Here is a 15,936-nt window from a genome sequence, read left to right on the forward strand (position 1 = left end):
AGCAGAATGGGTAGGGGAGAAAGCTAGAGAAATTGAAAAAATATATTTAAACTTTGATACACTAGAAAAGAGAAACACAAAAAACAAGTTGGGAATCATTGTAGACAAAGACCTAAAAAATAATGTAGTAGATGTTAACAGAACAAGGGATAGGATCATAAAAATCAAGATAGCTCTAGGCTTAGAGATAATAAATGTCATTATTGCATATGCTCGACAACAAGACTTAATAGAAAACCTCATAAGACAATTTTGGGAAGATATGGATGGTGTTATACAAGAGATACCAAGGTCTAAAAAAACATTCAAGGAGCTTATTTGAATGGACACTTTGTAAAGGACAATATAGGTTGCGAGAGGATACATGGAGAGGAAGGGATAGAACAGAGGAAATACACAAGGTAAAAGACACACTAAACAGCATGAGAAGAGGAATTGTACTAACATGAGGGGGGAAAACATGAAAAAAAAAAAACCATGTGCATCCAAAGACTGCAAGGCAAAACAAAGGACATGGATGTTTTGGGGTACATAATGGAGAGAGGACTTTGTCCCCCTCTAGAACACTAGAGGGATCTTGTTAAGCATAAAATAGGCTATAAGAAGAGCATCAATCCAAAGGGTTTTAGGGACATGCATATTAAAGAGTAGAGATCATACTAAGTCAAGTAAATGTCAAATTTTCCATTTAGCTACTCCATTTTGGAAACTATGCACATAATGCTTAATGAATAATCCCTTTGGCCAAGCAAAAAAATTGACGCTCATTTTGAACAAATTCAAGGGCATTATTAGATTAAAAAATATTTGAATACCAATGCCAAACTAAGTTTCTATTTATTGGTAGCATTGAGTAATGCGTTGAGAAATTCATATCTATCTTTTAAAAGCTAAATCCAGCTCATACGCAAAAAATCATCCACAAAGGAAACAAAATATTGATGACCAACCAAATTCTTGGCTCTACATAGACCCCAAATATTTGAATGAAGAAGAGAAAGCAATAATGTACCATGAGACTCAACTCTAGATGGAAAAGATGTCAAAATATGTTATCTTGACATGCAAAACACCCAAACAAGAAATACAGGCTATCCTTCTCAAGCCCTCCTCCTATCCTCTTCTTTGTCCAGAGATCTTGAACAACACAATGAGAAGGAAAGAAGGTCACAAAGCAATAATGACAACAAACAACAACAACAACAAAAACTAAGCCTTAAGTCCCACTAGGTGAGGTCAGCTACATGAATCCTTTTCCGCCAATTTAAGTGATCATGAACAATTTCCTTCGAGAAATTCAGGAGTATTAAATCCTTATTCACTATCTCATTCCAAATTATTTTAGGTCTACCCCCTTCACTTTCTACTTCCCCTCACAATAACAAACTCAATCTTCTTCATTAGCACACTATGTGGCCTACATTGCAAGTGCCCAAACCATCTAAGTCATCCCTCCCTTATCTTATCTTCTACAGGAGCTACACATAACTTACCCAAATATATTCATTTCTTAATTTATTTTTTAACATTATACCACTCATCCATCTTAGCATTCTCATCTCGGCAACTTCTACTTTTTGGATATGTTGTTTCTTAGTCGTCCAACATTCTGATCCATATAGCATAGCTGGTCTTACAGTTGTCCTACAAAACTTCCCTTTTAATTTTAAGGGTATTCTATAATCACACAGCACACTTGAAGCACTTCTCCACTTTACCCAACTTGCTTTAACTCTATGCATTAAATTTACTTCAATTTCTCCTTCAGCTTGCATATATATTCAAGGTATCAAAACCAACTAGTGTTATTGATTTTTTCATCATCAAGTTTAACTTTGTCTCCAATAGCACAAACAAAACAGAAATAGAAGTAAAAGGAAAGAGTATTGCTACAACGAGAAACTTGTGCAATTAGAACATCAACATGAGTAGCCTTAGGGGAAAGTAGTGGGTTTCAAGGACTAAAATAAATTATGACTATGTTGCATGGGAAAATGGCACCAAAACCAATTAATCAGGGAGGAGGACAAAGAAGAAAAAAGCCCCGTCGTACATGGGCGCAATAGCACAAGATGTGGAAGACTGATTTTTGAATTGTTAAACCATTCAAACAAGTATGTTATACTCCACCTACGACATGATAGATGATGTACTCAACTCTCTAGTGGAATAGCTAGGAGCAATCTGAGTGTCAACATCAACAAGAAATTTATTAGCCCAAGTCAATTTCCATAAAGAAACAAACACGATCAACAATATAACTATCCTTGCCACAATGTGTGTAAACTGTAAATGCTGGAATTGCCACAATGAACTCCTCATCCTCCATAACTTTCCCTATAATGGTTAAAGTCCATGCTAACCATGGCCGACGATCACGTGGGAAGAAGCTTGAGAAGAAGATTGAGAGCAATCTTTGGTGATCCATTTGTCGACAATATGCTTCATTCATGGATGGTATGAATTCATTGGCAAGAATCTGAAAGACTTAATCAAGACAAAAGCTTGGCAACCAAGACCTGCACCTATTGTTTCATAATATTCTAGCTGTTGGAACTAACTAGTTGATAGATATTAAGTCTTTCCCACATACCCATTAAAGTGCTATAATACACATCGATGGACCTACCTTCTTGGTCAAATTTGAAAAACTTCACATGCATGTGAAAAACACAAGTTTGGTTTTTATCTTTTCAGAAAGCTTATACAAAGATCATCCTATATGGCCTTGGATTTTCTATGAATCATCACATTTTGCAACAACTCCATGGCTCCATGCTATTACACAACCACATAAGGTACATAACATTCTTTTTTTCATCCAATCTTTATAATATTTGGAGTCCAGACTGAAGAGAATGCAGCAGATACTTGGAATTTTTTATTTTTTATTTTTGCACTAATACACATGCCTCTGATACAAGTAGTTGGAGGATCCACCAATTTGATGGTTATCACATGTACCTTAACAGTATGAGCTGAAGTTGTCACAACCACTCACAATACACTACAATCAGAACACACCAACATCAGAAATGAAAACCACAACAACAATGCAAAATCAGGCAGCACAAACTAGCACAAAACAACAATTAGACTTTCAAAGGTCTAGAGCTTCAAGATGCAGCTGCGATCACAGAACTAAAGTTACAGTATCCAAGGAGGAATCACTTGACCACACAAAACAAAGCAACCCATAACAAAGCACCACAGGCACTTAATAAACAACACAGCAGCACAGCAACTATAAGCATTACGGCTGACAGTAACTAGAAGTGTGTGCAGGCAAGCACAGGAAATAGATTCATGAACACCAATCAAACCCAACCAGCATCTCATACAAGACTACAAGCAATCAATCACGAACACAAACAGCATGAAAACAGCATCATCATGCCATAACAACCAGTGGAACATCAAAACAATAACAGCAGTATACCAGACACAATATGGAAGTGACTTCACATCAGCAAACCACCACAAACAACCATAGCATCAAATCAAGGATGCTGCACAGCCTAACTGAGAGAAAGAGTGTCCCAGAACGACTCTCAAATCAAACAAACAATCAGATTTGAGAACCAACTAGGGAAAGATAAGAAGAAAAAGCAAAGGGGTGTCCATAATCAACTCAGATAAATCAGATTTGGAGGAGATCAATGCTCTGATACCATGTAGTAAATATGAGATAAATTGAAGATTCAATGAAGAAAATACAACAGTTTGTGGTAGAGATGGAAAAGGAAAGAAGAGAAGAAGAGGAGAAAAAACAGGCGGCAGTTTCCTGCAGCAAAAGTACAGCTCCAGGTCTACCCTTCCACATGTTAATAACAAAAAGATACGAAAGACAAAAATACCCAGAATCACACCACATTATTACTAAAGTAACATATTCTTTTCTAACACTAATACATGAAGAAATTCAGACTAGGTCAAAAGAGCCAGCCAATTGCGATGAATATCAGCAAAAATTGTACTGCCAAAACACCTTGTACTGAACACCCACATGGACACTAAAAGCATGATCCGAACCCAAATCAAAAATCCACAGAAAACCCACAATCTCAAAAAGTCCGGGCATTTCTCTCCAACCAAATAGCCCAATAACAACAAAAATAGAACACTGTCACAAGGTCCTGATATTTTGACGCCTTCTGAAACCTCTAAATCAACCATCAAGAAAGCTTTCAAAGAAAAGGCACACTCAACAGGCCAATACTCTCTAAACAAACCAAAGTGTGTTCCATAAACACCAAACTACAGGCCAATGCAAGACTATGTGTGTAAGGTCCTCATTACTACCATAACATATAACACATACATGAAACATATAATCCCTAGAAACCTCATAGCCATCCATAACAAGGACGAAATAAGTGCATCAGGACTCATAAAAGCAAAAATCCCCCATCCAAATGTGCTACCAAAACCAAATCCTACACCCATCCCTCAAATTATACTTTGTACAAGGGAAGAACAAAGATGTTACCAGCAAGATGAATCTCCATGGGCTTACATGCGAATCTCTAGCTACATTATTGGCAACCCACCCATTCTCATGTGAACCAAATTTACTTTCAATAACCCAATGTAGAAGAGAATTAGTTTCCAAAGGAAACTACCACAGCCATTTACCCACCATAGCAGTGTTTTAGACATCAAATCGTCGATACCCAAACCTCCCTCCTCCCCAAACCTACAAAACAACTTTGAGCTCACAAGATGATACCTTTCCGCACCACCTTTGAACAAAGAATTTCCGCATAATCCTGACAAGTTCACTAGCCATTCCTACCGTGATCTTAAACAAAGAAAGAAAATATACAAAGGGATCAAATATCAAACTGAATACGTCAATTTTAATCATAAATTTTTTGGAGCTACAAATGTTTGCTAATTATATTAGAATTTTGCAATTTGTAATTTTTTTAATTGATGAATAAATGTCAATTCATATGTGAGGCATATAAAGTTCTGCTTTGGCATTTTTGCAATTTGAATAATGAGGTTATCTATTGAAAAACATATTCGTACACTAATATAAAGACATGAGGTTTGTTCTATGGTGTTGTTAACCATTTCTGTTCCAAGACAATTCCTAAACAAATATCTACAAGCGACAAATACATTCAATATCTTCACTTCACATCGCCTTAACTGAAAAATATATTTAATATTTCAACATATTAGCAGCTTTCAAAAGCTAAAGATTTTTTTTCCTAACAAATTAAGGACAGTTCAAGCCATGCAATGATCAAAAGTGACAGAGTAAACAGTGCACCAAATGGTGGGGGCATACACATGTTCAAATAATTAGAAGCGGCGACCTGTGGTTCTCAAAACCACTCCCACACCCATTATCACACTTCTAATTGAAGAGCATAGTTGAAGAACAAAATTCTAACACAAAAGAAAAAGAGGTTAAAAGAATTTAAATCAATGATTTAAGGGATAAAATACATAAGCTTACAAAGCATGTTCATGCACATGGGGGCGTCTGACAAAATTAACTATTAAGTGCTCAATACAGAATGCAGTGCTGAATTTGTGAATCGGGCTCTAAATGCAACTAGAAAAAGTCTTTGAATCTGAATGCCGAATAACTGCAGCCACTTGAAACTAACCTCTGAATATAAGTGTTTTTCTTGTTTCAACCTTATTAATTGTCGAGCAAAACTTTTCTTAAAAAAAAGAAGCATTTTCAGGAAAATGATTTCTTTTAATTATCGCAAAATTAACGTATTTTAACTACAAAATGTAAAGTATTAGTTAAAAATATGTTTCTAGTACAAAAAGTTAAAAATAAATACATTATTTAATAATAAATAAATCATAGAAAATAGCATAGTGACAAATTACTTTTCACTCTCTCATCTCCCTCCCGATCGCTCCATCTCATTCAGAGTTCTTGTCCACTTCCCCATCTCAACTTCCAATTCACATACTCATCCCACATGGAGATTGGGGAAACTAACAACCAAGAGATATGATGGCAGGCAATTTAACTTGCACATAAAAAGAAAACATGAAAGCTGCTCCTTTGTGACCGGTTGGTCATGGGTTCAAGTCCAAGGAAACAGCCTCTCTACATTAAAGTAGGGGTAAGGCTGCGTACACTGTGACAACCCTCCCCTTACCCTCACAAAGCAGGGAGCCTTATGACCCGGGGACGCCCTTTTTTATAAAGAGAAAACGTGAATTTTTAAAAATGCAGAGACTACTTGGTCCATGAAGAGAGAGAAAGAAAGAGAAAGATTGAGGAACTAGTCTGCCCACACATGATTGATGATGTGCAGACAATGCTGGCCTTTATGGGCTCTGCTCTTCCAGGGCTGAGGCTCCGGCAATGAATAAAACAATGAAGCAGCAGTCCAAAAATTGTTCAAGCTATCACAAATGAACGATGCATCAATGACACCGTTTGGACTGCCCAGCTCTGGTCAATGCTTGCGCTTGTTGGAATGGGGACTGCCATGGCCTCTTTTGTGCCAATTTCAATAAGAAAGAGCAGCGGCAGCTCCACAAGGAGCAGCATTAGCTTGAGGAGGAGTAACAATGGCTATGCAAAGAACAGCGGTGGAACTCAGGGCGCAGTGCTCCTCTTGGAAATATCAGACCTGAAGCTCAAAATCTGTGCTCTGGAGCAGCAGAATAGCATGCAGAGAGCTTTGGATTCTGAAATGCTGGGGATTTTTTTATGTAAATTGGGCTTTTTAGGGGGCAAATGTGTCAAATATGGGGTAAAGGTTGGTGCTGACCTAATTAGCAAGGGACCATATGCTAGTTCCTTCAGAGGGTTCTCAGCACCCATTTTTTAGAGGTTAAACAATATTGGTTCGCTTAATATTAGACAATTAAGAATCTAACCTCCATGTAGAGGCTATTGGTATTAAGTGCAAACAAATGCCCCCTTGTAGAAGACAGGTTTGCATCATGTATTTAAATGTCAAGTGGTGCAACATTTAAATTTGAAACACTTTAAGCAACAACCTGCATAGTAAGCAATCTCTCAAGAAGCATTCTTACACAATAAAAGTAGTTATCTGCAACCTTGTGCATAAATAATGTGGAGTCTTTTTTTGGAATAAACTTCTAGTAATATCGAGTCACGTGCTGCATTTTTAGCTTTTATAGAAATTCCACTTAATTTTCATTAGGACGACCACATTTCCACCAATATTTCAATCTACTTTTCAAATCTTATTTCTAGTCCAACAATAATGACACCAAGATCACCATTCTCCATAATCATGCACATCCACATTTTCTATTATGCCACAAAGAAACCATGAATGTCAACCTCAGCAAATGACATATGAAAAGACAATATGAGCTAACGAGACTTGAATGAAAGAAAAGGCTGCCAATAACAAGGGCCTCAACATGCAATCTATAGAACAAGGGCATCACTAACATCAAACAGAGATGCAAAACCAAAAAAAATCCACTTCTCAAAATGGTACTTTTGTCCCCAAATTAACCCAGAGAGGCCAAACATGTAGCTGCCACACAAAATAATCATTGCCAATATGTCTTTTACTTGGTGAAAAATGAAAAAGAAAAACAGGAAAAAGGAAAAACATGATTGCAATCTCAACTGGTAGAAAGCCATGGATTAGAAGTGATAACTAACTTCCTTTCAAGAAAGATTGATGAGGATATCACTTTGCATGAAATTTTACGGGCAAAAGCAATACTTACGCAACGTTCCACGGTTCTGGACCAAGAACCCTTAAGAATGTCAGAGGGTTCATGGTCCCAGCTCCAACCTGGAGAATAAAGATAAAATCCTCACTAAGCCAAACTGACTAATAGAAAATAAGTATGGCAACGGCAAGAAGTAAATAAAGGCAAAACATGAGGAGCTCAAGAATAGAAAATTGATGGTAATAAAATAATACCTCTGTGTTGCTGCATTGCATCACAGAACATCCAACAGAAGCCCAATATTCCTAGTGTTTCAAAACAAATAGTAAAAATGGAATAATCAGGAACTCTCAAAGAAGTCTATTTTAGATTGCAACAGCATCTTAAACAAACAATTGATAGAATCAATGGAGACCATAAACAGCTCAACCAAAAAATGGAAAAACTTAAAGGCTGAGGAATCCAGAATTTGTAACAGTGAACTACAGCTGATTAGGGATCTCTGCTCATCAGCGCATGCGCGTGCACACACATATATGTAGTTTTTGGACCTTCATGTATGATCTTCACCAGTAAGTGGTCATGTTAACAAGTCAGGGGTCTTATTTTTATAAAGTCCTGACCTATTTGGAATTAGACGTCTTACATTAGTGCTCTCTAAGTTTTCCCAAGGCAAAAGGGGTGCAACACAAGTACATGCTAAGTACGCAAAAGCTAGGTAATATCTACAAATAAAGAGAAATTAAAAGGTCTACCCAAACATCGATAGTAGACAAGATTTGTACTCTAGAAATACAAAAGAAAAATCACAAAGCTCTGGATCCTGTGCACAAAAGACTCTATCCTATCAAACACCCTCATCTTATGTTCCCTACAAAATCACCACACATATAAAGAAGCAAAGTGCAAAAGCTTCTTGACCTCCCCCTTCTGGCATTGCAACAAGTCCACACTGTCATGGGGCATAACCCAATCCACATGAAACAAGCAAAAGAGACCACTGTGAATCCTCTGGCCACAGCAGAAGGTATAAAAGTATAATTCACTCTCATTGAACTCGTTACACATCAATGAACATCAAAAAAAGGTCATAAAGAAATTATTCAGCAATTAAGCCCTTCAAGAAATATACGATGCAATTCTAACCATGGCATGATGCCAATGACTCTAGGTGTAGGGCCAACAAATCTTCTCCTTCTTTTTCAACTGAATTTGCATTACGGCTGTATTGCTTTTAAAACCACAACCAACCTTTTGTTAAAAAAATTTCTGAACCTAAAACCCCATTTTTAACAAGCGTAACCTTTCCCCAGCATCAAGCCTCAACCAGTCAATCCTACGTCCTAACAACTCCATAAACAAGATTTCAGCAATGTTATTTTTTATTTTTACCACATAACCATCAAAATTAAACCTTTTCAATCCTGCTCAACTAACGGTCATATCATCCATTACATAATGATCGGTGGCTTCCAACTTCCAAGACTGTTATGGGATGATATCTTAGAGGTCCCTCAATTTACAATTGTACTGGCTGTAGCCTGGCTGTGAATCATTAAAAACTCAATTTTAAGTTAGTCTATTTTTCTTTTCTTTTTTCAATTGTATTTTTATTTACTTTGATATTTAGTACCCATTTTTCTTTAACAATTAGCATTTAAAAAAAAAAAAAAAACCTTACTTTTTTTCTCATTCAAATAACATTTTTTACAGCAAAAGAAAACATTTCATTAATAGGTGAAGAATTTGCATAAAGGAGAATAAGACATCTCCCAATAGAATCTGAAACAAACCAGAAGGAAAAATTAAAAAAAAAAACTTGAAAACAGCACATTAAAGAAAAGGAAAAGTCAAGCCATCGGATTACTCCAATCTCGCTGAACTTCCAAAAAGCTCACTCCCATGAAATATCCAAGCCCAACACACCACAGCAAGGCCATATAATGAATTTTTCCCAAACCAGCAATGAATTCACCTTCTTCCTCGAAAAGATCCATGCATTATGCTCCAACCATAAACCCCACAACACTGCAAAGAAACCACATTTCTATAACACTGCCCTATCCTTCCTCCTCCCAAAACACACTAATGAAATAGCCCAAAGTTTCTCTACCGATTTTGGACAAACCCAACTTTCTCCCAAAACACTAAAAAATTTATTCCATACCCTCCAAGAAAAATCACAAAGCTAAAAAAATGAGATGCCATCTCTAAATTATTATAGTGAAGCACACAAACATCTAGAGGAAGTACCTTCAAAGGTCTCCTAATCTGCAACAAGTTATTGGTTTTGATTCTATTGAGCATGACCAACCAAATAAAAAGCCTCCATTTTGGGGGGTACTTTGGCCTTCCAAATAATATAATAGAGAGGAAAATAGCAATTGGAATTGGTCGATAACTCATTAAATGATTTACAAGAATAAACCCCTGAATGATCCAAAACATGTTCTATTGCTAAGAATTGATGTTCTTGCTTGAAATATGAACATTCAATATTTTATATTTTGTTATATTTATGATTTCTTTGTTTCCCTCAAATCGTCATAGGAAATTACCCAAATCATGTGAATTGGCAGAAAAGGATTCTTGCAGCCAACCCCACTAGGTGGAATTTAAGGCTCGGTTTTGTTGTTGCTGTTTTCGTTGTGTTGTTAAGATTTCTTAGTTTAAACTTCACTTATAAGTTATAATCAATAAAGAAAATGAAACGTAGCAAATGGATGCTTCTTCTCACCAATAGCAACTAAAGAAAGCATGGTAACATCCAATACTTGTAGCATGTGTTAGATTGATTAAACCTTACTATAAATCATTAAAAGCATTAGAATGTTTGATTTGGGATAAAAACATGTGAATCTACATATTCTTTTAACAAGGTTGCTAATGCAAAAAATGAATTCACAGATGCAGCGTCCATGGCGTATCAAGTAACGTCCACAATGGTTGCAAACGTTATAGACGCCGCCATTTTTTAAAACTATGAACTCTAAAGTCATCATCTTTCCTAAGCCATAGCCTCTCGTATAAATAGGTTGTAGAATGTATTGGATAGTGTAGTAGTGTTTCTCAACTTCTTATCATCCATTCATAATGATCCAATCACATCTTTTTTTCTTCGAAAGGGGGATCTCTTTCTTAAGACTCCATTTCTTTAACAATCTTAATGAAATAGAGGTTGATGAGCATAGTCAGCATGCTACTTTGCTGAGAGTTCTGGATTCTTTTGTTCCCCAGATGATGTGCGACTCAAAGGCTTGGCTAGGAGACACTTTAAGTAATTTTTCTTTCAAGTTTTTCTTCCTTCCTTTATTGGAACTTTCAAATTTTCGTTCTTTTCCTTCAAATAATGTCATTTGGAAGGCTGAGGCTCCTTTTAAAATCAAGGTATTAATTTGGACTTTGACAATTAAACGGATTAATACAAATGACTTTTTACACTGCCTAGATATTGGCATGAGATGCCTAGAGTCTGGTGAGACTAATGTGCATATCTTTCTACACTATAGTGCTAACATGTTTGGATTACCTTTTTCTCTATTTTTGGTGAAGCATGGGCAGTATCACTAAATGCAGATGACTTCATGCTAGTATAGTTCTAGGTTTGGGAGAAGCAAAAAAGGGATGGACTTGTGTGATGCATGTTGTTATTTGGATTTTGTTTCATGCATGAGAGGAATAAGAGGATTTTCAATGCCAAACAACATCTTCCCACTTGTCATGGCTTTACGGGATAGAATTGTTTTTCTCACTTCATTTTGGGCACATTCTTAGGGTATCTTTTGGAGGATTTAGTTGTCTAATGTCCAAAGGATAGATTTATAGACTTGTGTGGTGCATTCTATCTTTCATAGCTTTTGGCATGAAAGATATACAAGGATATTCAATGCCAAAACATATTCCCAGTTGTTATGGGATAGAGCTGTTTCTCTCACTTCTTTTTGGGCACATTTTTTTGGGTTTTTTTGGGGGATTTTACTGTCTAATCTACAGAGAGATTGGAAAGCTGCACTCCTGCAATTGCTTTCAGCTGATCGCTGTTGTTCTCCGATTCTGTCTCATTTTCTTTAATGAAATTTTTCCTACAAAAAATAGTGTTTCCGAACCTCAACTTGGTGTCCCAGAGCCAAGTTCCACCACAAACTATTCACATTACATGAGATCCTATTTCGCTTTATACTTCACTGGCCAAACCTTCTGAACAATGAAAGAATGGATATATAAGAGGAAAAGCCTTGAGCCAACAAATAGAGATCATAGTTGAAGCAAAAGAGGAGACATTGATAGCAGAAGAGGATACGGAGCTTAAATCCACGATTGTTAATACAAGTAACAAAATTACAGTGCGTGAATATGAAAGCACTGGAAAAAAAAACAAAAAACAAAAATGCAAAGGTATAAACAAATGGCAGAACTATCCTGTATCCAATCAGTGCACTTCCTGGGAGCAGATAAGAATAAATTATGGGAGCAGTTGGACCTGGAGACGCTGAATGGCTTGCTGAAACGTAAGGACGGAAGCATGGTCTGCATAAACATTTTCTGCAGTAGAGGAAGTAGCTATGGCGGAGATGGTCGTTCTGGAGAAGAAAAGGCGCGAATGGAGGCGGCTGACCGATCTGCAGAGGGAACTAGGGTTTCGCGGGAGGAAGAAGAGGTGAGAAGCGTGGGATTTGAGGACATGGACGGCCAAGGGAAGAACGAGCATTGCCATGGCTGAGTTCCGAAGAGCACAGAACCAACCTTAGCCTGTTGGGAGCCTTGGGTCTATCCGTACGAAGACTCCTCGGACTACTATTTCAAAATGGAGGGACGCAACGCAAGTTCTAGTTCAATTCTCCTCCGGAGCATAATGCCGGTTAGTGCGGGCACCCAAACAGCTTTGACTTCGACCAAGTTTTTCAATTAGTTGCTGAAGTTTAATTTGTTTTAATTAGTGTCTAATTAATTTGACTATGATTTGCTTGACATCTGGAGGGGAATGCTAGAGTTGCTTCTTTGTGATGAAATGGCAGGCCACTGTTGGATTACTACAAATAACTTCCCAACATATTATAAAAATAGGGATAAAATTATTACACTATAGCATTGTGCAATAATAATTATCCAAAAAAATTTGACTAAGAGTATTATTGAAAATGAATAAATTTCACAATTTTATTTATCAAAATTCAAAATTAAAGTTCAAATTTCAAGGTTCAAAATACTGAATAAAAGAAAAAAATTTGTCAAATTACTAGAGTTTGGATTTCTGATAACTATTCAATGTTTAATTTAATGTGTTGGAAGTGGGATTTTTTTTCCATGGATTTCACTTGCCTTGGCAATGGCTTATCTTTTTTCCTTGTAGGCTTTGGATGAGAGGTAGTTTTCATAAGTTTATGCTCAAGTTTGTGGCTTTATATCATCCTTCTTACTCGTAGTAGACAAAATTTCTAATGTTACCTAACTAAACCTACATGTGTGAGGGACAATTCACCCTGCATCTAGTTCTCTGTATTGAAACATTGTCTCAAACTTTGGTGGATGTTTATGGATCCATGGTCCACACTTAGGCTTTGTTTTGTCTTTGGAGATGACATTGGACCAAAGCTTGTTGTGTTCTTCTATGGAGTCTTCTAAAATTTTTGGTTGTTTTCATAGGAAATTTAAATGATTCCCATTATAGTAATGGAGGTGTAATAAAGGCCATGCTCTCTATTTTGTAATCTCAAATTACTTATTGTGACGTGTGTTATGATCCAATAGGATGGGTTTAATACATATATGCATGTAGGCATTTTGACTCTCTCATGCCCCTTTCATGCACATTCTATTTGCAATTGTTCTCACACAATTCTTCTCCTTTTGCAAACCTTATTCTCAAGGTGCTTCTTCTATGACTCCTTCTCTACAAACCCCTTTTTGCTTGCATTCCTATGTCGTCATCTCACACGTTGTCACCTCTTACATGTAGATTATTTTTAGTGTTTAGTTTCCTTTCTAAAACATGGGTTGCACTTAATGTTGTCACATTGGTTGTGCTTATTACAAATTATGTTAATTCTTAATTTTGTATTGTATTCTAAGTCATATAGCCATGGATTCATTTTTCTCCTCCTCGTCCTTCTCCTTTTTTTCTTTTTTTTTGTTTATGATCTCCTCCATATTGGAGGTTTTCCCACTCTGGAGGTCTCCTCCAATAGGGTGGAAAGGTTTAGATCATCTACTATGAGGACTTTTTAAAGTAAGGTCAAAGAATACTTTCTTCTTGCCTCTTCCTTTCATCATACAATTTTTTTTTTTTAATAATGCAAGGTGCGTAGCATAAGCAATGCACATGTCTTTCTATTAGTAAATATAAAAATGACAATGTTTATACATATGCTTGTTTTATTGACCTCATATACGCCCTTATTCAATGTTTTTATTCATTCCTTCTTTTAATCTCTTCCTTTTTTGCCATGACATACACAACTCCCTCCCCCCCCTAATTTGGGTCAATATGCATGGAATACATGTCAATGGTATTTTTTGGCCAAGATACGGATGGTTGAGATGGTCCTTCAGGTGGTTAAGGTTGAACAGAGACAATCTGCCCATAGATTTATGGTTGCATAGATTAAGTTTATTTGTGCACATATGTATACAAATAGGTGGAATGAGATAGCTAATAGTAACTTTACTCTGATTGGGAATTTCATTCCTTTACAATGAATTAGATTTTTTTTTAAGGGTAGCGCAAAATCTAACAACGTCGTGCTAGATGCAAGTTTCTTGATGCAACAGTGTTAAAGCTTTCAATTTATGTTGGTAAAAGTGATTGGGCTGCCATGATAATTAATAGGTTTCTCCTTCCTCTATCTCATTGTCTCCCAACGGTTGGGATGCTTATTGCAATAATAACCTTCCAATGTGTGAGTATATAGTTTGATAAAAAGTGGAGATTGTTTCAATGGAAATCATATACTTCGATAGTGGTTTGTCCTTTTCTTTTACAAGTATGGATGAGAATGGTTTGTTAGCTATGGTTAATAGTATTTGTCTATATTGGACTAAACTAAACTAGAAGTATCCTATCTTGTGTTTGATTTGTCATTAGGTTGATAAATATTTTTATTAATGTCTCAAATGGAAAAAAAAAAAAAAACAAAATACTCAACAAAGTACCATCTTTTTCTTTCTTCCACCGCTTATGTATATATCCTTATATGCACCTTCCAAAGATTCGTCTGCATGGCAACAAACCAAAAAAACAATAGACACTAAACCCAAAAGATAGAAAACCTAAACAAAAACAAAAGATGCCATTTTTGTTTCTTTTTTTCTTTTTTTTTTTGCCCCTAAAAAAGCAATAGATAGTGAATGTATTTACCGGTTCCAACTGAAGTGCATCTTTCCATCCTTACTTTAATATATTTTTCGTTGTTGTATTTCTCCAAGCTTCCCACATCGATATCATGTTCGGACCCACAAACAACCTTTAAAACCAGGATGTTTAGTATGGTAGGAAGAATGGCAATGTAGTCATTGTTAGTGTTGATCTCCAATTGGGAAATCTTAATGCAAGTAAAAGCTCCAATCTGGATGTCATCTTGTTGGGGTTGTGATCCAAGGCAATTATTTTGATTTTGTTGATGTTCAAGTTGTCACACACAAAAGGTGTTGATATGGATGTTATAGTTGTTAATTGGTTTTATGACATGGATCTTCAATCTGAAGAAGAAAGAAAAAAAATCTCCATTAAACATCACAAATTAGTCATTCGTGCCCAAAAATGAGCACAAGTCATTGCCAGATTTAGTAGTAAAGATAGGATGAGATCAAAGGGAGTCTGCCTTATCAAAGAAGACAAGCATGAGCCACAAATGACATGTGTGAGGAACTTTTTTGGGGTAGTGGACAAACAAGATATGTGGGGAGGAATTGGCTATTGAGGTGTCAGTGTGTTAGGACTAGGGGGGATGTCAAATTTGGACAGATTATCACCTAGCGTGGATTTGGCCAATCGGGACGAATCGACCAACTATATCCCATATAAATGGACCAAGCTTCCTTTTCTTAGCCAATCCCATTCTTTGTACGTGTTACACTAAATATAGGCTAAAGGTCTTTAGCCTTACTTAGCTAGCAAACCAAACATACCTTACAAGAATTGTCTAAGATCATGGCTTTGTAATTGTCTTTTGCACTATTGTACAAATTGATAGTGTTATCTAATTGGAATTCAATGTGTCATTGACATTTTACCCCTAACATCCGTTGTCCCCTCAACTCTTAGGTTGAAACATGATCCAAGCTAGAAATTTT

General features: G+C 36.4%; 1 protein-coding gene across 2 annotated transcripts in view; it reads right to left on the reverse strand.

The window, feature by feature from the left end:
- LOC131166852 (glycine--tRNA ligase, chloroplastic/mitochondrial 2) overlaps positions 1 to 12,541 on the reverse strand; it is a 167,093-nt gene extending 154,552 nt beyond the window's left edge. The window contains exons 1-3 of one of the 2 annotated variants that reach the window (XM_058125452.1): positions 12,128 to 12,541; positions 7,902 to 7,952; positions 7,702 to 7,769 (exon numbers count right to left, since the gene is read on the reverse strand). In XM_058125452.1, the coding sequence (XP_057981435.1) occupies positions 7,702 to 7,769; positions 7,902 to 7,952; positions 12,128 to 12,361 (353 nt within the window). In that variant the 5' untranslated portion in view covers positions 12,362 to 12,541. The remainder of the gene's footprint in view (positions 1 to 7,701; positions 7,770 to 7,901; positions 7,953 to 12,127) is intronic. The other variant, XM_058125453.1, reaches the window with a different exon arrangement.
- Positions 12,542 to 15,936: the final 3,395 nt, after the last annotated feature.

This window comes from Malania oleifera, chromosome 10, assembly GCF_029873635.1.
Source record: "Malania oleifera isolate guangnan ecotype guangnan chromosome 10, ASM2987363v1, whole genome shotgun sequence".
NCBI classification, from domain to species: domain Eukaryota; kingdom Viridiplantae; phylum Streptophyta; class Magnoliopsida; order Santalales; family Ximeniaceae; genus Malania; species Malania oleifera.